Below are 22147 nucleotides of genomic sequence, written 5' to 3' on the forward strand. Positions count from 1 at the left end.
AAAAAGAAAGAAGAGCTGTGCTTTCAACAATTTATTTTGATTATACATCTATAGTAAATTGTCCGTCCCACGTATTATGTCTATGTTGCCGTTTCTGTTCATTCCATATCTCATGTCATTTTTATTTTTTGGAAAATGATTATCCATCTTAATTTTATTTTAAATTTTTTTAATTTTAATTAAACTAATTAGTTATTTTAATCTTAATTTATAATAAATTATATTATAAGTTAATTATTTTCATTAATAGGTTCTTAATTATGACACCCAACGTGGGACGGAGGTAGTATTTTATTTTATCTGAATAATATTATATCATATATTTATTTTATATTTAATATATTAGATTATAAAAATTGTGCACGTATTAAAATACATATCCATGCAGGGCTTAATGCATGTACTAAAATGCATGCAAAGTGACACGCATTTATGGTTTGTTTATAGACAATACATTATGTATACGCTAATCTATAATCTTATACAACACATATAATTGATTTTAGTACAATATATATTTTTATATAGCATGTATATATAATTATGAACAAATAATATATGTCTTTACTACACACGAAGCGTATTGTATGTAATAGTACTAATTTGGACAATAATAAATTTTCTAAATCAGCACCATCACCATTCTCGTTGTGTTGTATAATCTACTTATGCTAAAATCTCAATATATTGTGCTAATGAAATTATATAATATATTATGCTATATATTGTATAATTATATATTGTGACATGCCGTATAATATACTTATTATATTGAAATCGAAATATACGACACTACATATAATGATAAATATTTACTATATCTCATATTAAACTTCGTTTGGATGTACTTATTTTTATTTTTATTTTTTATAATCAAATCACAATTTAGTGACAAAGAATGATTTAACTCAATCAACAGACGATTTACCTTCCAACCAATTGAATCCGTCTGTCTATAAGTAAAACACACAATTAATGACTAACATTGTTCGGAAATTTATGAAAAATATAATTACTAAATAATTAAAAATATATCAACAAAAATAAATCAAAATATTAATTAATCTAATTAAAATGTAAAAAACTAAAATAAAATTAAATATCTAATCATTTCAAAAATAAAAATAAAAAATAACATGAGATATGATGTAGAACGGATAGAAATAACAGTATGAACGCAGCAGCTGATGATCAAAGAGGAGGATAGAAGTATGAGGACAAGGAAAACCCCAGGAAAAGCAGCCCTCCCGTCGTCGCCACCGTGCGCTGCGAAATCTTCGAAGCCATAATACTTCCACCAACTACTGCCAACGACGTACATATGGTGTGTCCGATGGTTGCACCTAAAGCAACTCCGACAGCATTCTTGTGCGACGCCAGCTGTGGAAAGCAACAGCTCAATTTACTCATATTTTCACATTGTTCGGTTAAAATTCATCTCCATAAAAATATTACGTAAAAAAAATATATTACGGCGTTCCATCCAACTTCTATTTACTTCGCATCAATCATTAAAGTTTGTTTTTTACTTCTCCCAAAATCCTCTGAAACACTTCCAAAATATATCTAAACATGCAATATTCTCTCATGTCAAATATATTGAATATTAACCACTCGAACGAGCTGTTACTTATTCCACGGATCGAGTAAAACAAACATTCATAATCACATGAAGAATCAAATCATGCGCCGAATGACCAAGAATGATGAATGCCGGGCTTTCAAATCCTTCATTCACATTCTCCGATGTTTAATATCGTCAAGAAAACATAGAAACATGAACATGTCTCACATTGTGACCCTCTAATTCATCCATTTGTAAGTTGTGTTCTTGATGCTCATCAGTTTCTTCAAAATTTTTCGAAGGAGGCTTAAAAATCAGAGCTTCTATTTCACCGCTAATTTTGCTCCCTTTACTAATATTCAAATTCTCATCATTTCACTTTCTTCTTTTGCAGTAAAACATGAGAAAATCTGACCACAAAAATCTTGCAAAAATAGAAGAAACCTTACAGCAATTGTCGCGATTTGGCTGCGGTCTCCCCACTCGGCTAAAAATGTCAAAATAAAAGACTGCCAACAAAGATTGTAGGAATCACAAAATTTTACTTACACATAATAGGCTGCACATCCTCCATGAAGAATATTTAAGGATGCATAACGATACCAGCAGTAAATTTTAGATGATAAGATAAATATATCATTAACGACAAATACCTCTAAGTAGACAGGTGTACAAAATCTAGAAAAGAATCGCCGGATTGTAGTTTTCCCTTGACCAGCTTCAAGCTTCTCTTCTACCTGTAATAATCATGATCCACAGGAAATTTTGTAACAAGAAATAGGAAAAAGGAAGAAAATATCAAAACGACGCAGCATGTATTAGGTGTATGCATATTAAATAAAATGTTATCCAAGCAGAACTTAAGAGAAAACAAGCAAATGAGAACTTTAGACATAAAGAGAAGTGTTCTCCAAGCAATTCTCTAAATAAGCAATAAGAAGAAAAAATATCGGAACTAGGTTTGAAAAGTGAATCCATTCTAAAATTGAACATAAGAGCCACCATATATATAACATAATCAGATCTAATAATTTATAACAACGGCAACATCATTCACAAGGGAATGATCATGAAAAAGCATGAATGGCGCAGATATAAAATTCAAGACACAAGCTTAAAATGAAACGCCAAAGCACGAAATGTCCGTAGTGCCACGGGTTTTTAAGAGCCTAACAATTAAAATGAGAAACTTGAACATACTTCCTCAATTTCTCTCTTCTGGGAACTTTTTGAATCAGATTTCCGGGCAATGTAAAGCAGCCGGAGCCCAAAAAAGGCATATAGAACTGCAAAAACATTTCTGATTAAGATCTGTAGCAACCCTCTGAGAAATATTTAATGGTGACAATTTTGAGATGCAGACCTGTAGCTGCACTATTAGTATGCTTCCTCGATATTAAATTTGGAACTATCCTACCGAGGCCTGTAGAAAGAATCTGTTTAAAGTGCGTAAGGAAAATTTTTTTAGAATATGCCTTCATTAAACTAAAAAATCTAGAATGAACACGAATGGAAGCATAAGGGAAAGCTATTTCATTTCTTAAGGCAAAATCCGACTTACCGTCATCACAAACAAAGCACTGAGTGCACCTGATAGAACAGTTGATTTCAGGTGTCGCATTGCCATGAGAGCTGCTATGATAAACGTTTCATCTCCAATCTTGCAGCATAACCATCATTTTAATGTATCAGAATGAGCATAAACATATATACAATCAAGGGACTGGCCATAACGGCAATTTTACCAATTTATTTCATAAGTATGTTTAAAATTTCAATTACTTATCCAGCTTTACCATGGCAGAACAGATAACCATTATACTATGTAAATTGTCAAATTATGACCACAAATCGATGAAGACCATCATAATTCAAGAACAAATGTAAGTACGGATCTCATAAAAGGTAAAGCAGGCAGAAGAATAAGAAAAACAGAAACGTCAGAAAGAATGGATGGACAACCTCACTGACAATTATCATGGACAAGCTTGCAAAGAAAGCATCTAAGATTCCAAGGCCAGAGTCCACTTGAATACCGAGATCTGTAGAATCAGGGTCTTTCTTTTCTCTAATACTAGCCTCGAATTCGTTCACAAATACCTGTCCAGCAAAATGCACAAGTATATCAAACTTAATCCTAAACTTGTAAAATAATACATACAAGCCAGTGAAACATAAATTCAATGGCCAAAATGAAAATTTAACGGGATATATTCAAAGTAGTTTATTGTCTATTTTTCTTTAGCAACCTTCAGAGCCCATCAATTGACCTCTGGCCAGCATCTTGACCGTCAAGAGTGAGGCTGCACCATGCAGTCTCACAGCCATATAGCAAAAAATATTCAATTTAAATGCTCATAAGATAAAGCAAGAGGCGCACAAAATGTGCAACAAAACTATGGTGTAATGATCCAATGTGATGCAAAGGGCAATGCTAGACGAGGATTTGCACCTGTCACCCAAAAAACTATGTTTATAGTAATTTCGACTTCGATTGATTGCTCTCAAAAGTAAAAAAAAAAAAAAAAAGAAAAAAAAGAAGAAATGCAACATGCATTATGCTTACACAAGAGTTAGATCCATCATTCATCCCCTTCCAAGTTCGATAAATAAACCATTCAAGAAAACATTCTTTGAACATCCAGCCTACACAAAATCTAGCGAAGTAAAATATCATCACCGCACACCTGACACCACTCATTTTTCACCACACCCTTAGCTTAATTGCTTCTATCACTGCCTATGTGATACTTTAATTCCATCTCCGAGCTATACCTGCCTATTCAAGGTGTTTCCCTCTGCATTTAAATGCCTTCTATCGGTTTCAACAAGCTTCCTTATCCTCTTTCTAATTCAATCTCTCCATAGATTTAGGATATAAGCTAGGGTGAAGAACTAACCATCAACTACATAACATAATTCTTTAGTTAATGGTGTTCTTTTATCTTTTTATCAGAACAATATCAATGTGCATGCATGATGTTGGATTTTGGTGGTAATAATTACTAGTAATTTGTACGCGCAAGGCAATGGCTATTTTTTTGGCGACTCCTAGGACCTAGATAATCAAGTTCAAGTCGAGAAAGAAGTCACTCCTACTCGCTACAAATTCTGAAAATTCAGAACTCTATCTAAATTCATCCACACGTACCATATTCTTTCTTTGATAAAGATTCATTTCTTATATTATACCATATCTATTATTATCCCTAGGACTAATCCCTTGTAAAGGAGTGGGCATTTGGTATATGGAATTTTCATTTCTCTTGTCTTGTCTGTTCAAGTTAGAGAAATCAAAATAGAGAAATGAATGATTTTTCATTCTCTGTTCCGGTTTTCTTCTATGTACAAATAAAATGAGATAAATGAAAATTTAGAAATGCAAGATATGATTTTACTTTTTTATCTATTATTCAATTTTCATGATTCTATATAAAAATATATTATTTTCTTTCGTAAAACTTCACATTGAAATTACCATTTAATCAAAAACCAAAACTAAAATATATAAAAAATAAAAGAAAATCTCCAAGTTAACACATCATATTTCTCTGCAGGTTTCCACTTTACTAAAACTTTCCGATCATTATCTCCTCTTTTGACTGATTCACCTTCTCTTTTATCACTCCACCAGAATGCAATATATCCACTCTAGATCCATTCATCCATATTGCTATATTTCTATTTATTTTTACCGAACAAAAGAATTAATTCCGCATCATATTCCCATTCCCTTTCTCCATAAATTCTTTACTATCATTTCTCTCTAATTTATTCTCTGTACCAATTACATTAGATTAATTACGCTTTCGGATGTCATATAGATATATATATATATATTGCTTGCATCAAATTGCATTTTTTACACATGTAAGTTCCAACTATTCACCAAACAATTCCCTACAGTTTCCTAACACAAACACACAGAAAAAGATCCACATACATTGTTAATTTATCATTTCTCTAATGAGAAGCAGAAATTGAGTAAAACAAAGGTAGAAGATCGACAAACAACATATCAAGTTTTAAAGTACGCATTACAATCAATCAAGCAGCAATAACGTCCTACTCACTTTCCCACGTCGCCCTATATCGCCGATGGCTGCTGTATTCGAGTCATCTCGCCCAATCTCCTATTCTTTCCAAACACAAAAAATCAGATGCACAAATCGAGCACAACACGAGAACAAAGAAGAACACGTACCTGGGCGGAGATTCGAGGAATGGACAAAAGGATGAATAGGAGACAGGCGACGGACAATGCGAAGATATAAAATTGTTTCGCCGGAAAAGTGCGCGGCGGGAAATGGGCCATTTCGGACAGCTTTTGGATTCGGAAATTCCAATTTGACGATTCATAGAGAAATTGTGCAAAAAGAAGGGATCTGAAGGGATTGGTGGAAGAGATTGCAGATTGTAATCAAGATAGATTGTGCAATCTAATGCCTCCCCGCGATCCCCGAAAGCGTGGCTTTCTTCCCGCGTGTCCTCCTCAGTCATGGCGATGGTGGTGAGCAATCTGCTTCTGAAATTTTTAATGCCTACCCATAAATCGACAAATAATGAAAAAATAAACTATGAGTGAGATACGGAAATCAATTCAATATTAAAAAATTGCGTTTGCATTTTAATTATATTAATTATTAATCAATTTATTATTATAATTTTTAATAAATTTAATCTATTTTATTTGTTTTTAAATAAATTTTATATAATAAATATATATATAAATTAATAATATTTATATTTTTTCTTAATTTAATAAATTAATATTGCATTATACAAAGAAAATAAATACTCCCTCCATCCCACCTACCATGTCCACATTGTCATTTCTGTCCGTCCCACATCCCATGTGACTTTTGTTTTTTTTTTTAAAAAATAATTATACACTTTAATATTATTTTAAAATTTCTAATTTAATTTTTTTTAGTTTTAATTAAACTAATTAGTTATCTTAATATTAATTTATAATTATTTCTATTATAAGATAATTATTTTACTAATATATTCTTAATTATCTACTAATTATACTTATCCTAAAATTTTCTTGTCTATAGTGACCAAACTGAAGGACGAAGTAATATATAAAGTAATTAATAATTTTAATTACTTTGAATTTAAAACATAATTTAATCATAATTTATCAGAAATATATATATTAAAATAATAATTAAAAATATATATGTAAAAAATATAATTAATATTTAAGGGTAAATATAGAATAAAAATAATTAAAGAAAAAATGTTGCTATAAAACATTGGATAGAATAACTTTTTAAAAATTAATTTTTAGAATTGAATAAGTTGTTTAAAAAAAAAAAAAACTTATTTAGAAAATACTTTAATTAGTTTTTGATTTGTCAAATAATTAAAAGCCATCAAATAAATTAAAAATTGTTAAAAAAAAACATCTAAATTTAAATAAATTTAGCAAAGAGATTGAAATATTAAAAACTTATTTTATTACTCCAGCTACATTTTTATCTATTTTACTTTAAATATCTATTTTCTATTTTTAGTAAAAATAATTATATATTAATATCAAAATACAGTTAATTTTTACCTAAATTATAAATATACTATTACATATACAATTACCTGCAAAAATATCAACAATTTTTACATAACTCATTAACTAATAAAATATTATTATTTTTTTATTTATTACAAAATTTCAAAAAGTTCATTTGGACAGTGAGCAAGAAATATTAAAAAAAAGTAAAGACTTCTTTTAAAAACATTATTAATGTAATGCTCCATCCGTCACATCTTATTAAATAATGAATATACATCTTTCATTTAATAATTTATACTAATTCCGTTCCACATAATTTGTCCCTATTTTTTATTTTCGTCCATCCCACATAATTTATCCTTTCCTTTTTTGGAAAATTAATTATACATTTTAATCATATTTTAAATTTTAAAATTTAATTTTTTTTAATCTTAATTAAACTATTTAGTTATTTTAACCTTAATTTATAATTATTTTTACTAATATATTTTTTAATTGCTTACTAATTATATTTTACCTAAATTCTCGTATATACAATAATAGACCCATATTAAATGGGACGGATGGAGTAATATTTTAATATTAATTAAATTAATTAATTATTTTAATTTTAATTTATAACTATTTATATTATATATAATATTTATTTTTATTAATATATAATTTAAAATTAATTTATTAATTATATTTCACCTGAATTCTTAGTTAAAGTAAACAAATTATATAAAGTGTGATGAAAAAGTAATACTTTAATTTATTTTAAAAAAATTATAATATCAATTATTTCAAAAAAATAAAAATTCAAAAAAAAAATGTAATAAAACAAAGACCGACCATAAAATTTAAAGTGTGTTTGTGTAGAGGATTGGGAAGAATTTATATTATTCATATAATTTTTTTTTCTTAAAAATATCAAATTAAATATTCATTTTTTATTTTTATATTATATTAAAAATTAATTTTACATTCAAAATATCACATAAATATTTATTTATATCACGTCGTACTATTGTTTCAATTCATATTTTTTATTATTTAAATGTCAACTCAAAATTCAAACTCTCGAACAAATACATCCAAAATGTTTGTTTGATTTTGAATTTTTTATTTTAAAACTATCCTTTTACCATTCAATCTAATTATTTTTTATAAAAAAATATTATTTTTGAAATAAAATACTCTCTTCGTCTCATGTAATATGGACTCGTTATTGTAAATACGGGCATTTAAATAAAATATAATTTGTAAGTAATTAAAAATCTATTAGTAAAAATAATTATAAATTAAGATTAAAATAATTAAATAGTTTAATTAAGATTAAAAATTTTAAATTTTAAATTTTAAAATACTATTAAAGTATATAATTATATTTCCAAAGAAAAATAACAAATTATATGGGACGAACGAAAATAGAAAATAGAGGCAAATTATGTGAGACGAAGAGAGTATATATTTGAATTTGAGTTTTTAATTTAAATTTAAATTTAAATTGTATATTTTCAAAAAAGAAATAATGTAACTATTTTGTATTAAAAAAAATATTTGAAACGCATACAAAACAAATCTAAAAATCAAGATTAAAAATTTTAAATTTTAAATTTTAAAATACTATTAAAGTATATAATTATATTTCCAAAGAAAAATAACAAATTATATGGGACGAACGAAAATAGAAAATAGAGGCAAATTATGTGAGACGAAGAGAGTATATATTTGAATTTGAGTTTTTAATTTAAATTTAAATTTAAATTGTATATTTTCAAAAAAGAAATAATGTAACTATTTTGTATTAAAAAAAATATTTGAAACGCATACAAAACAAATCTAAAAATCAAATGTATCTATATTTTGTATTTTTGAACATATACATTATTTCCATCAGCTAATTTTCTCATTTAGTTTAGACACCTAATTTTAAGTAGTATTTAATTAGTAACTAACTAAAAACTATATTAGTAAAAATAATTTTAAATTAAGATTAAAATGATTAAATAATTTAATTAAAATAAAAAATTTATAAATTATGCATTTTAAAATGTAATTAAAGTGTATAATTATATTTCTATATAAAAAAAAAGATAAATTATATGGTAGGAAATAGAAAAAATTAATAAATTAAGTGGGAGTGAGAAAAGTATTAGATATGTAAATTCTGGTATTAATATAAAATAATATTTTATATTAAATTATTAATTTTTGTAGTTAATAAAGTATATATATATATTTAATATGGGGATGATTAGGGTGCTGATTCTAATTTTTTAACTCAACACACATTATATGTACAAATGTATTGTATAACATGTGATGTATTTATATTATATTAACATATATAATGTATTGTCTGCAATAACACTGTGTACTGTTAAAATTATAAAATATGTTTTTTTTTTTGTTCATACGATATATTTGTATTATAGTAAAAAATATTGCAATATGTTATTTACTGTCAAACAAAATACCATGGCCTCAACCTGAATTTTAGCCATCTACATTAAGGGTGTGTTCGTTTGTAGGATTTAAACAAAATCCTACTATTCATCCAAAAATTTCCCCCCAAAAACATCAAATCAAACACCTATTTTTCATTTTTTATATTATATTAAAAATCAATTTTACATTCAAAACATCACATCAACGCCTATTTATATCACATCATACAACTATTCAAATTCAAAATTTTTACTATTCAAATCCCAACTCAAAATCCAAACCCCAAACAAACACACCCTCCCTACGAGTGAAAGTACTAATATGACGTTTACAAACGGATCTAGATATATTAATATTAATATTAATTTACTAAAAGCATAAATACAATTTACTTGTACAGAAAAAAATAATGACAAAATAAATGCTTTCGATTAGAATATATTGCATATTACAAAAACGTAGTACTCCTCTGTCTTATAAATATAGTTTTAATTGGTTTGGTCATGAAATTTAAGGAATATTGATACTCCCTCTGTCTCATATACCATGTCTATGTTGCCGTTTCTGTCCGTCCCACATACCATGTCACTTTTCTTTTTTTGAAAAATGATTATACACTTTAATCTCATTTTAAATTTTTTAATTTAATTTTTTTTAATTTTAATTAAACTAATCAGTTATCTTAATCTTAATTTATAATTATTTATATTATAGGATAATTATTTTCACTAATACATTCTTAATTATCTACTAATTACACCCCTCCTAAAATACTGTGTTTACAGTGTAGCAGACACGGTATGTGGGACGGAAGGAGTATTATATTGGTAGTGGGTAAAAAGTATGAGTAAAAAACTTTTTTGTCCTTGTGAGTGTATTAGTATAAAAAATAGTGGCAATTGTGTAATAAAAAAAATAAAATATGGTTAATTTTATGGTGATATGGTTTATGGAAATAAAACTATTATTTTGGGACGAACAAAAATAATAACTAAGACTATTGTATTGGAACGAAGGGAATATTAGTTTTCTTCAATAACTATAATAAAAATATACTCACTTTACCTATATTCATTAGTAAATTTTTTATTTGTTATTTTAACTTTACATTACTTTTTAAAAATAAAATTGATATTATATTATTTTATTATAATATATATTTATAAAATACTAATTTACTTTAATTTATTATGTTTAAAAATTAAATAAAAAAATATTTACTAATAGACGAGGGTAGTATAATGTGTATTGAAACATATTTCAATCCAATATTCTAACCATAACTTTTTATATTGAATTCAAACAATCTAATAAGCAATGCTATCTTCGAAAAAAAGTTTAATTAAAATAGTGCGTCTGCTACACTGTAGACACGGTATTCTTAGGTATTCTTAGGAGAGATGTAACTAGTAAATAATTATGAATGAATTAGTGAAAATAATTATTCTATAATATAAATAATTATAAATTAAGATTAAGATAACTAATTAGTTTAATTAAAATTAAAAAAATAAATTAAAAAGTTTAAAATAAGATTAAAGTGTGTAATCATTTTTAAAAAAAGGAAAGTAACATGAAATATAGGACGGACAGAAACGGCAACGTGTACATGGTATGTGAGACGGAGGAAGTAACAAATAATATTTTTTTTCTTGTGGAGAAATAATAATAATCTAATACTCAATCCGTCTCATATCTATCTATCCATTTGTATTTTGCATAGTTTTAGAAATATTATACTCCCTCCGTCCACTTACAAAGTTTACATTTATTTTTGGCGCGGTGTCTAAGAAATAATAGTATTTTAATTATAGTGAGTAGTTAAAAGTAGTGTAATGACATTTTTGCCTTCACTTTTTTTTGTGTAAAAGTAATAATGTGATGTAAAGTAAGGGTATTTGTGGGAAAAATTAAGGTATTTAATGAAATGTTAACCTTGTAATTGGACGTCTCAAAATAGAAATATGTAAACATTGTAAATGGACGGAGGGAGTATTATTTGAGAGTAGTAGAAATAAAAGTAAAAAAATTAAACTAATCTTATTAGTATTGTATGATATCAATGTAATGATATTTGTGTAATATATTGTAAATTGAAAGGGTATTTGTTATGTTAGGTAGATAAATACAATTACTAAAAAAGAAAATAGATATTTTGCTATGGACAAACCAAAATAGAAAAATTGATAGATTGTCAAAGGACAGAGACAATATTACTTACTTTATTATGTGAATTATTTTTATATTGTAGTAATATAATTAATTTCTTTCTTTATTTCGGTTAAATTATTTATATTATCATAAATATATGAATTTAGGTAAAATATATTAGTAAATAACTAAAAATATATATTAGTAAAAATTATTATTGTATAATAAAAATAATTATAAATTAAGATAATTAAATAATTTAATTAAAATTGAAAAATTATTAATAATGAAATTTAAAATGTAAGTAAAATATATAATTATATTTTTTTAAAAAAATGACAAATTATATGAACAGATCAAAATAGAAAAAATAAACATTTTATGTAGGATGAAGAGAGTATTATTTATATATTTCTTAATTATATTGTATACTTTAGCATTCAATAATATTCATATATACTATTTTTTCTAATGATAATAACTATTTTCCTCGTCCCTTTAACAAACTATTAATTTTTTCATTTTGCTTTGTTTCATAATAAAGTATTTATATTTTTTTTTAGTAAATGTACTATCTACTTAATATTACAAATATTTTTACAATTTATAATATATTACACAAAATGTCGTTACATTTATATCATAAAATACTAATAAGATTATTTTAGTCATTTTTACTTTATTTCTACTGCATATCAATATAATACTAATATACTAACTCTGTGAAAAAAACAAACAAATAATTATTTAAGGGACCGAGAGAGTATTTAATAATTATGTAAATTCTTCAAAATATATATTAGTATATATAATGTAAATACAAACAAAAATAACTATACAATTTTTTTATTTTTTTAGTAACAACAATAATATTTACGATGTATTTCATTTTATACTCTTAGATGAATGTAATTTTTATGTTAAGTCATGTTGGTAATATAAAATTAATACATTTTTATTGAATTATTATTTTTTTCGAGGTGAATAGAATTTATATATTATATATTATATATTATGCTAATATACATATATATATATATATATTTTATAATACTTATAAACAATCGTGACACTAAAAAATAAATTAAATGAAAAAATCCTTAATAACTATATATATAATTAATATGATATATAATATTGTGTAAAATAAATAATATAAAAAATTAATTTATTATTACACTTTTACAAATAGTAATGTATGTATAAAATAACAAAAAAAATTAATTTGTCATTCATCCGTACAAAATACAATACAAGTATTCCTGCAAAAATAAATAAAACCAACAACAATATATTTACACAATAATCAACAAAAAATCACTTCCTAACCCAAAAATAAAATAAACAAACAAACAAAACCACCCACCCCATACCAAAGCAAAAGCATTCTACAACAACAACTACAAAAAAAAACCGAACAAAAACACACAATAAAAAGCCGGTCTACGGGAACGTAAACCCGCCGCCGCCGCCGCCACCGCCGGCGTCAGGATTAACCGCCGTCCACAGCAGCGACAGCGTAATCGCAATAAGCCCCGACCAGACATAAACAATGGTCGGCGTCTTCGCCCTCCTCCCCATCAGCCCCTTGGCAAAAGGATAGAGATGCGCCAACACCCAAAAGCTGAAAAACGCGCCGCCGACGAACATGCTCCACTGCGGATTCGCCTGATTGATCGTCCTCGAGAACGCTGCCACCATCGCAATTATGTTCACCATCCCGATCACGATCGGCGGAATCATCAGCGACGTCCATTTCACCAAATACAGCTCCGCGTACAGATCGTCCTCGTCGTCTCCGGAGGCCTTCGACGTCAGCGTGAACGAAATCTCAATTCCGGCGATCACTTTCAGCAGCCCCTGCACCACCGCCGCCAGGTGCGAACTCGTGCCGGAGATCAGCCAGAACTGCTCGTTCCGCCACCACTCCTCCAGCGCCACCCCCGACCACCGCACCTCCAAAATCGCCAGTCCGATCAGGCACAGAGAAATCGACAAAAGCAGAACCAGAAAAGTAATGTTCAACGTCTGAACAATGAAGTGGCCGGAGAACAGCGACAGCGCCGGCAGGAAGCAGTAGATGAGCAAAAACATCGACGTGAATGGATAAATTCCGACATTGAGGTACGCCAGGCGCTGTAAAAACTTCAGCTTCTTCGTCGCAAGAAATGCATTGTTCTTCGAAAAAAAGATCTCAACGGAGCCCGTCGCCCACCGGAGCACCTGGTGGAGCCGGTCGGTGAGGTTGATCGGCGCCGATCCCCGGAAAGCATCCTTCGCTGTCACGCAGTACACGCTCCGCCAGCCGCGGTTGTGCATACGGTACCCCGTCACGACGTCCTCCGTCACCGATCCGTAGATCCACCCGACTCGGTCGCCCCACTCTGTTTTATCCTCGTACCAACACGATATCACCGAGACGGCCTCCGCGACCGTCGGCGCGTCGAGGGGTTCGCGCGGAGCACGTAGAACTCCGGGAGGTCGCCCGTACTTGACGGCCGGATGATCGGCGATCGGCCGCCCTTGGTACTCGGCTATCGGGATTGACTCCGCGAGCAACGTCGAGTTCCCGAACCGTTTCGGTAATAAGTTCACGTCGAGGTCGGGATCGAAATCCGTAGTTTTTAGAGCTTCGGTTTCGGTGTCTTTGTTAGGCTTTGGGTCGACTTTCGGCGGTTCGAAGCCGTAAAGCGCGAATCGCCGGAACATGCATCCCGTCCCAACATAAACCGGTCCCTATTACAATGCCACAAGAAAAATTCGAATTATAACAAAAGATCGTATCAATAATAGGAATATGAGTAGCAGCAGCAGAAAAATTACCTGAAGACCATCAAGGGCTCGCATATTACCGTCGAAAAAGACGGTGTTATGATTGGCATACCGGTCGGAGGGATCGATCCCTTCGAACCGTTGCGGGAACTGAATGTAGCATATATCTTCGCCGCCTCGATCCATCATGAAGCACATCCCTTCGCGGACGGCTTTGCAGTTATATATGTAGTGATCGCAGTCGAGGTTGAGGATGAACGGACCATTCGACAATATAGCCGAGCAACGAACGAGAGCATTCATCGCGCCGGCTTTCTTGTTATGGTCGTAGCCGGGGCGTTTCTCCCGCGACATGTACACGAACATAGGGAGGCGAATGTCTACATCGGTGAAGTCCAAAAAGTTGTCGTCGGGGCTTCCGAAGAGAGGATCGCTACTCGGAGGCTTCAACATCACTTGGAGAATTCCGGCGTGATCGCCTTTGGCATGATCGCGCGACGGAGATGCCCAAGTACCCGGCCAATGGCTCCCGTCAGCCATCCACGTCGCCTTTTGAACCTTGATCGGTTCTAAGGGGACGTTTTCGCCGCCGGTCTTTTCCCTCATGTGTTTGATCATCTTCATCTCCTCCCTCGCGTTGAAAGCCTCCGATCTTCTTCGGATCGAATCGGGCAATCCGTTGATCCTCACTTTGAATTCGTCGTACTCGCGCTTAACTCGCCTCCGATCTTTCACAAAGTCCATCCTCTTCTTGTTCTTAGTCGGGTCACCTTTCAAGCTAAAGTACGTCTCAGGATTGCGAGGCTCGATATCATGTTTCCGACAAAACGGCACCCACAAATCGGCGAAGCTTGCGGCCTCGGCCATGGCTTCGAACGTGAGGAGCGCGCCTCCATCGTCCGAGATGTAACAAGCGAGTTTCTCGACAGGGTAATCGATAGCTAGGATCGATAAGATAGTGTTGGCCGTGACGAGCGGTGGCTCCTTCTCCGGATCCGCAGTCGAAACAAATAGATCCATTCCGGGAAGATCCGATCGCCCCGAGGGATTCGAAGGCGAGGGCATCTCAAACTTGTCGCGGAGCACGTCTAAATACGTCTCCCGGTTGATCGGATGTATCTTCGGCAGCTGATCCAAGATCCACGAGAATGCAAACCACACCTCGCATATCACGGACATGTACCACAGCCACATCGCGTCCGTGTTCGGGTGCCTGATTCGCCAGGCCAAGAAGAACACCAGCAAAATTAGTCGAAGCGCGACCAAAAGCCGGTAAGGGCTAAGGATACTAGTCGGGATTTCGATGATTCTAGCAAGCGGTCTCCACGGCTTATCCTCCGAATCCGTCATGCTCTTCGGCATCCCTCCCTCGCCCTCGCCCCCGCCCCCGGCGCCACCCTCCGGGGGCCAATAGGCGTTGCCGTATCCGTAAGTCCCCTGTGTTTCGAACAACCACTTGTTGTGATCGAACTCGCCGTTCTGGTTCCTTCTCATAACGGACATATTGTTACGATCCCTCTTCGGATCCGGCAACGACAACGGCGTGCCCGAGTGATTCGGGACGTCGTCGTCGAGATCGCCGGACTTGTACGGCTCCTTGCACCCGGGGCAAAGGCCGGTGTCCTTTTGCGCGTCGAGGAAACAATCGCGGCATATCTTGAAGCGGCATTCGCACGGGACGACGTCGTTGCCGCGCTCGTCCTTCATGCTCTTCCCGTCGCACGCCGGCATCGAGCACGACGAGCCTTTCGACCCGGCCATTTGAGGATGCGTGACCTCCGAGTCGATCACCTTGTCCATGAGGTGGGCGCGGGTCACGCTATTGAACCCGCCCGTGAATAGCGAATTCGATACGTATTGCTCCTCCGCCTTGGCGGCGACGGAGTTGTCCATCGGCTGATTGTCCGGCGTCGGTGGAATGTGGACGGTGTAGTTCATGTGATCGCCGCCGCCGGAGAATTCGCCAGACATGTCGAGGTCCTCCCGCGACATGCTTACGTACCGTCCGCTCGCCGTTCTTCGGGCGAATTTTACCGCTTGGCTGCCGCCGGCGCCGGCGCCGGAGGAATTGTCAGAAGAGCCCTTTTTGGTTCCTTGATTTGACATGGTGAAAACGTGCGGAGATGTGATTGGTGCTAATTATAATTCATGGTGATATTAGGTACTGTGTGTGTTTGGGGAAATTAAGGAAGATGAAGATAGGATTAGTTTGATTGGTAGGATAGAATCATTGTCGGAAGAATGAATAATGTTGTTGTTCATCAGAGATGGAAATGAAAAGACCCGAAAATTGTGATGTCGGTTTCTTCAACTTCTCCCATTATTGCGGAGACATTCGAACCTTTTTTTTTTTTTTTTTTTTTTTTTTTAATGTGTTGTATATATTTATATTACTTCTGTTTAAAAATATAATATGCTCAATTTTTTTCGGGGAGAGTTCCAATATAACCAAAAATTCGTAAATTTTGATTTCAATATAAAATTTTATCAATTTTGGTTTCAATATAACTAAAACACATCATTTTTTGTCCCAATATAACAAAAACTCATCATTCTTAGTTCCAATATAAAATTTTTATCAATTTTAGTCTTAATATAACCAAAACTCATCATTTTTTGTCTCAATATAATCAAACCTTTTTTTTTTGTCCCACCGTCAACAAACCGACTGAAAATGTTGACGTGAATTTGCAAGATTGTGCAATTTCTTCAAATATAAATATAAGGTTTGATTTCTTTTCATGTCAGTATTTTCCGTTGGTTTGTTGATGGTGTGACAAAAAAAATAAGGTTTAATTATATTGAAACAAAAAATGATGAGGTTTTGTTATATTGAGACTAAAATTGATAAAAAAATTGTATATTGGAACAAAAAATGATGAGTTTTAGTTATATTAGAACCAAAATTGATGAGTTTTTTATATTTGGACCAAAATTGATGAGTTTTTTATATTGGGATAAAAATTGATAAATTTTAGTTATATTGGGACTAAAAATAGTCTTTACCCTTTTCTTTTTAATACCAAAATTAAGAAAAACAATAGTATTATGATACATCTTTATACTTTTCTTTAGAAGTTTATAAAGTTAAAATTGAAAATTAATGAGTGTTACTTTTTGTTTTTCTTTTTATTTTACCACTGGATTTGTATTTAAGATGTGTTTGTTTGGTTTGTACGATGTTTTAATTTTGGAAGTGTTTTTTTTTTAATTATTATTATTATAATGAAATTGATGAGATTGTGGTTAAATTAGGCTCTATTTGCCGATATTTAAAAATTATTTTTGATATTATTTATTTCTAAAAATATTTTTTTTAAAAAAAATTATATTAAATATTTATATTATCTGACAGTCACATCAAATGTTCACATTCTTACTATTTTTTAAAAAAATTTAAAATTGTAAAAACTATGTACACAAACAAAAGTCTTATCTCAATATCTCTTTCAGCCAACAACGAACACTTTTATCTTTTACATCCATCATAACATCTTAACATGTTTTGGCCATCCCGATCGCATCCGATGCATACCCGATCCGGTAACCCGATTTCCCCATATATGATCTAATTCATTCATTCTAGGATTTTAATCCTAGACATTCATTTGTTCATATATATATATATATATATGTTGGAAAATTTTTATATCGCAATAATATCAAATAATTCTCGAAAAATAAAATTCGATATCAAAATAATTTATCGAAATAAATTCGATAATCAATAATATAATTACGAAAATTTGTTCGAAATAAATTTGATAATCACAATAATTTTATCGAAATAAATTCGATAATCAATGTATCAAATAGATTTCATAATCCCAATAAATTTATCGAAATAAATTCGATAATCACCCTCTCTCCGTAAAAACGAATACGCCCTGATAGTGTCTCCGGTTCGTGGCGTAACGTTCCCAAAGATAAAACGACGTTCGTCTCCGAATTAGGTAGCACCCCAATATTTCGAAGCTCCGATGAACTAAAATAAGGTAAACTATGAACTATGTCGGGAGTTTTAAACAAGGGAGTTTCCGAAGCTTGTCGGAAAACTCGCCGGAAATGGTTGCCGGAGAGGAGAGGGAGAGTAGAGAGAATTGGTCTCCATTCTTGGTTTTGGTATGCTTGGAAGAATGGGCGGAGATGGCTTTTTATAGCACTTCACCCCGTGGCAAAAAAATTTTCCAGAGTCGAAACCCGTGTTTAATGGCCGGTAACCGACGATTATAATTCCAAATTTAAGTCCGGTCATTAACCTCAATATAATTCCGATTATAAACACCAAATTTAATTCCGGTCATAAATATACTATTTGAATTTCGAATTTCAAATAATTATTTATCATATATGCATATATGCATGTAATTATCTGGTATGGACAGGTGGCACACGCGCCTGTGACTTACCGATATTTATACGACTAACCATACTATTAATAACCACCATACAACCCACATGCATTTTAACTCACCGAATAATTGATTCCGAAACTTATGAATTTAATTTAAAATTAAATTCCATTGATTAAATAATTAACTGATTTTTCAACAATATATATATACATATGTATGTGTGATGCCCATCATTCTAAGACATGCGCAGCTACTGTCCGTCCGTGTTCTCTCTTCTTTGTTCGTTGTGTGTTTTATGTTGTGATTTTCGGGGATTTCCGAGTTCTGGAGAAGGGATTCACCTGTGCTATATTTTGGGAGTGATTAGTAAGTTCTCTACGGTATGATTTTCTCTATTTCGAATTGTTTCACTTCGAGAGATTATGGCTTGAGTCCAGGGTTGTTCCTGACTTTCGAAGGGCCCGGGACGAAATAAAAGACCCCTAAATATATATAAATGATCTACTCCTATATTTTTTTTTACCTATAATAAAATATAAATTATTAAATAAAATAACTTTTTTAGCATTTTTAGATAAAATATCAATAATAGTATTAATAGCATTTTTAGCGTAGATAGAACTAATCACCAAGTCATACTCTTGTATTAATGTACTAATGTTAAATAATTTGTATATATAAATAATTTATATATAACATAAATAAATAATTACCCTAATTTAGGCCCTGGGTGGGCGCCCTTTCGCCCAGGCCCAGGGCCAGCCCCGCTTCATTTTTTGGATAGGAGATAGGTGTATTCGGAGTGCCATTGAACGGCGCTGGAGTCGATTGTTCATGTTCTTGCCTCATTTGGTCAATAAGGGTTAGCATTATAAATTTGAGTCACACGTTTGGTATCTTTTTAAGTGTTTGTTTAGTGTTTTGTGTGTTTTCATTTTCAACTAAATAAAATTTCTATTTAGTTGATTTTACAAGTGTTTTTCATCGTCGATTTCAATCAAAAGAGAATTCCATTAAGAATTATTACTTTTAATTTTTTTTTATTGTACAATTATCACAATGTTTTCAAAAAAAAAGAAAAGAAAAGAAAAGAATCTTGTTTGTTCATTTTATGTTTTTTTTATGAAGGTGATTTTTATGTTAGATATAGAAAAATTGTATAATATTGATTTTCTGTGAGTGAATAAAATATACTTTCCGTCCACACTTTTTTCATTTATAACAAATAATTTCTTGACACTTCTTTATTTATACATTTCAATATTACAGTTGATCATAAAAATACCACACTATTTAAATACTCAATCTATCAAAATTTTATCTCACTTCATTAACTCGTTCATATAATTCTCAAAATATTTTTATTTTATGCCACAATCGATCAATATAATACAATATTTATTAAAACCTGAGTCCAACTCAAACAAACATATATTTGATGGATAAAAAGAGTATACATTATAAACAATGTGCTAATGTATGAGTATATTATATTTTTACATAATATTTATAGAAAATTATGCGAACTAAAAGATGTTAAGTGAACATATTCATATTTTTTCTAACAAAACATGCTTAGAAAAAAACAGTTTGGCGAGAGGGGCTAAAGGAGGTTCAGAGATTGCGTTTGTTTGGGGAATTGGATTTATTTTTCACTATTCATTTCATTTTTTTTTTCTAAAAATATCAAATTAAACACCTTTTTTTTATTTTTTATATTATATTAAAAATCAATTTTACATTCAAAATATCACATCAACATCTATTTATATCACATCATACAACTATTTAAATTCAAAATTTTTACTATTCAAATCTCAACTCAAAATCCAAACCCCCAAACAAACACACCCAATAATTTCAGTACATCTATTGGGGTGCTAGCAAGGAGTTGGTGGTGGCTTTATCTCTGAAAAGTTTTGAGGTTTTGATGTTCTTGTAACTGAGTCTGGAATGGACTCTAATAAAAAAAAATTACAGATTAAGATTAAAATTATTAAATAGTTCAATTAAAATAAAAAAATTATAAATTATGAATTTTAAAATGTGATTAACGTATAAAATTATATTTTTAAAAAATAAAATAACAAATTGTATAGAACGAACAAAAATAAAAATATGAGACAAATTAAGTAAGACAGAAGAGTATAATCTATATATATATTTGATAATGTGTAATATATTTTTATCTTTATATAGAAATATCAATCAATGTATAATGATTACAGTAATAAAAATTAATTTAATAATAAGAAAAAAAATTACTATGCAATTTGTACTATTGAAATAAAATATAATACATTTTTAATAAATATAATATTATAATATTACTTAAATTATGAATTTAATTGAAGAAAAAAACTCTTTATTTTTCATAGATCAAAGAAAGACACTGTAACTATAGCTCATCGAATATGATATGTCAAGGTATTAACCGAACCGAATCGAACCGTCAAACCGTTGAACTGAATTGAATCGAATCGAATTTTCGGTTAACTGAGCAAATTCGATTTGAATACAAATACTATATATTTGATATTTATTCGATTCGGTTCGGTTTCGATTTTTGATATTTTTTCAGTTTGGTTAACTGAACCGAATATATTTATTCATGTTATTATATTTTAAATTTTATATTAAAAATTATATTCGGTTCGGTTACGGTTCGGATATTTGAAATATTTGTAAATATTTTGATTTAATTAGAATTTAAATTATTTTTTAATTTCGGTTCGTTTCAAATTACCTGTATATTTGCAAATATCCGAATTATGCCCACCCTTAAATACACTTATAGTTTTTACTAGATTAGAGTGAATTTGTGGCTTCTTCCATGCCTCAACTACATATGTTCTAGGGCACTTTGAATGTTCGAAATTCAACTAGGGCAGTAAAATAATAATTCAAATTCGAGCACAAACCAAACAACTTCTAAAAGGACTTTATATTTTAATTTCTTTTTTTTTTTTAATTTGAAGTTTATTTTATATAATATTTTATTGTGGAAACTATGAAATCAAGAAGAGTACATAATAATACAAAAAAGTTGGTGTTGGTGACTCAGTTTGACGAGGATGATCTATGTCTGGGGCCGATCAAGTAAGGAATTTACACTAGTAATTTTAAGATGTTAATTATGGATATTTAGGTCAAATACTAGCAAGCTGAACTAAAAGAAAAAGACCCAACAATCAACCACGATAGAAAAATTGGATGTACAGTGCACGTCATAAAAAAAATAAAAATTAGAGAAAAAAAAAAATTGAATGTACAGTGTCTTCGTGACTTCAACTTGAGCTTCACAATACACCATATTTTACGATTAAAAAATAATATATTTTATTAAAAAAATAT

General features: G+C 30.7%; 2 protein-coding genes across 3 annotated transcripts; both read right to left on the minus strand.

The window, feature by feature from the left end:
• Positions 1–996: 996 nt before the first annotated feature.
• On the minus strand, positions 997–6050 carry LOC127243903 (GDT1-like protein 4). Of its 2 annotated transcripts, XM_051264129.1 has the most exons (9): positions 5769–6050; positions 5638–5697; positions 3527–3664; positions 3126–3224; positions 2928–3000; positions 2765–2850; positions 2218–2301; positions 2014–2073; positions 997–1380 (listed from the first exon to the last, which is right to left on the minus strand). In XM_051264129.1, exons 1-9 carry the CDS (start codon positions 5877–5879, stop codon positions 1192–1194), a joined length of 900 nt encoding a protein of 299 aa, XP_051120086.1. In that variant the 5' UTR covers positions 5880–6050; the 3' UTR covers positions 997–1191. The 2 variants fall into 2 exon arrangements, with proteins under 2 accessions (XP_051120086.1, XP_051120087.1); XM_051264130.1 differs by lacking the exon at positions 2014–2073.
• A 7059-nt stretch (positions 6051–13109) lies between these two features.
• Positions 13110–16544, minus strand: LOC127243765 (cellulose synthase-like protein D4). The gene is made up of 2 exons (XM_051263930.1): positions 14490–16544; positions 13110–14402 (listed from the first exon to the last, which is right to left on the minus strand). Exons 1-2 carry the CDS (start codon positions 16542–16544, stop codon positions 13110–13112), a joined length of 3348 nt encoding a protein of 1115 aa, XP_051119887.1.
• Positions 16545–22147: the final 5603 nt, after the last annotated feature.

Source organism: Andrographis paniculata, unplaced genomic scaffold (genome assembly GCF_009805555.1).
Source record: "Andrographis paniculata isolate CXL003 unplaced genomic scaffold, ASM980555v1 Contig98END, whole genome shotgun sequence".
Lineage (NCBI taxonomy): Eukaryota > Viridiplantae > Streptophyta > Magnoliopsida > Lamiales > Acanthaceae > Andrographis > Andrographis paniculata.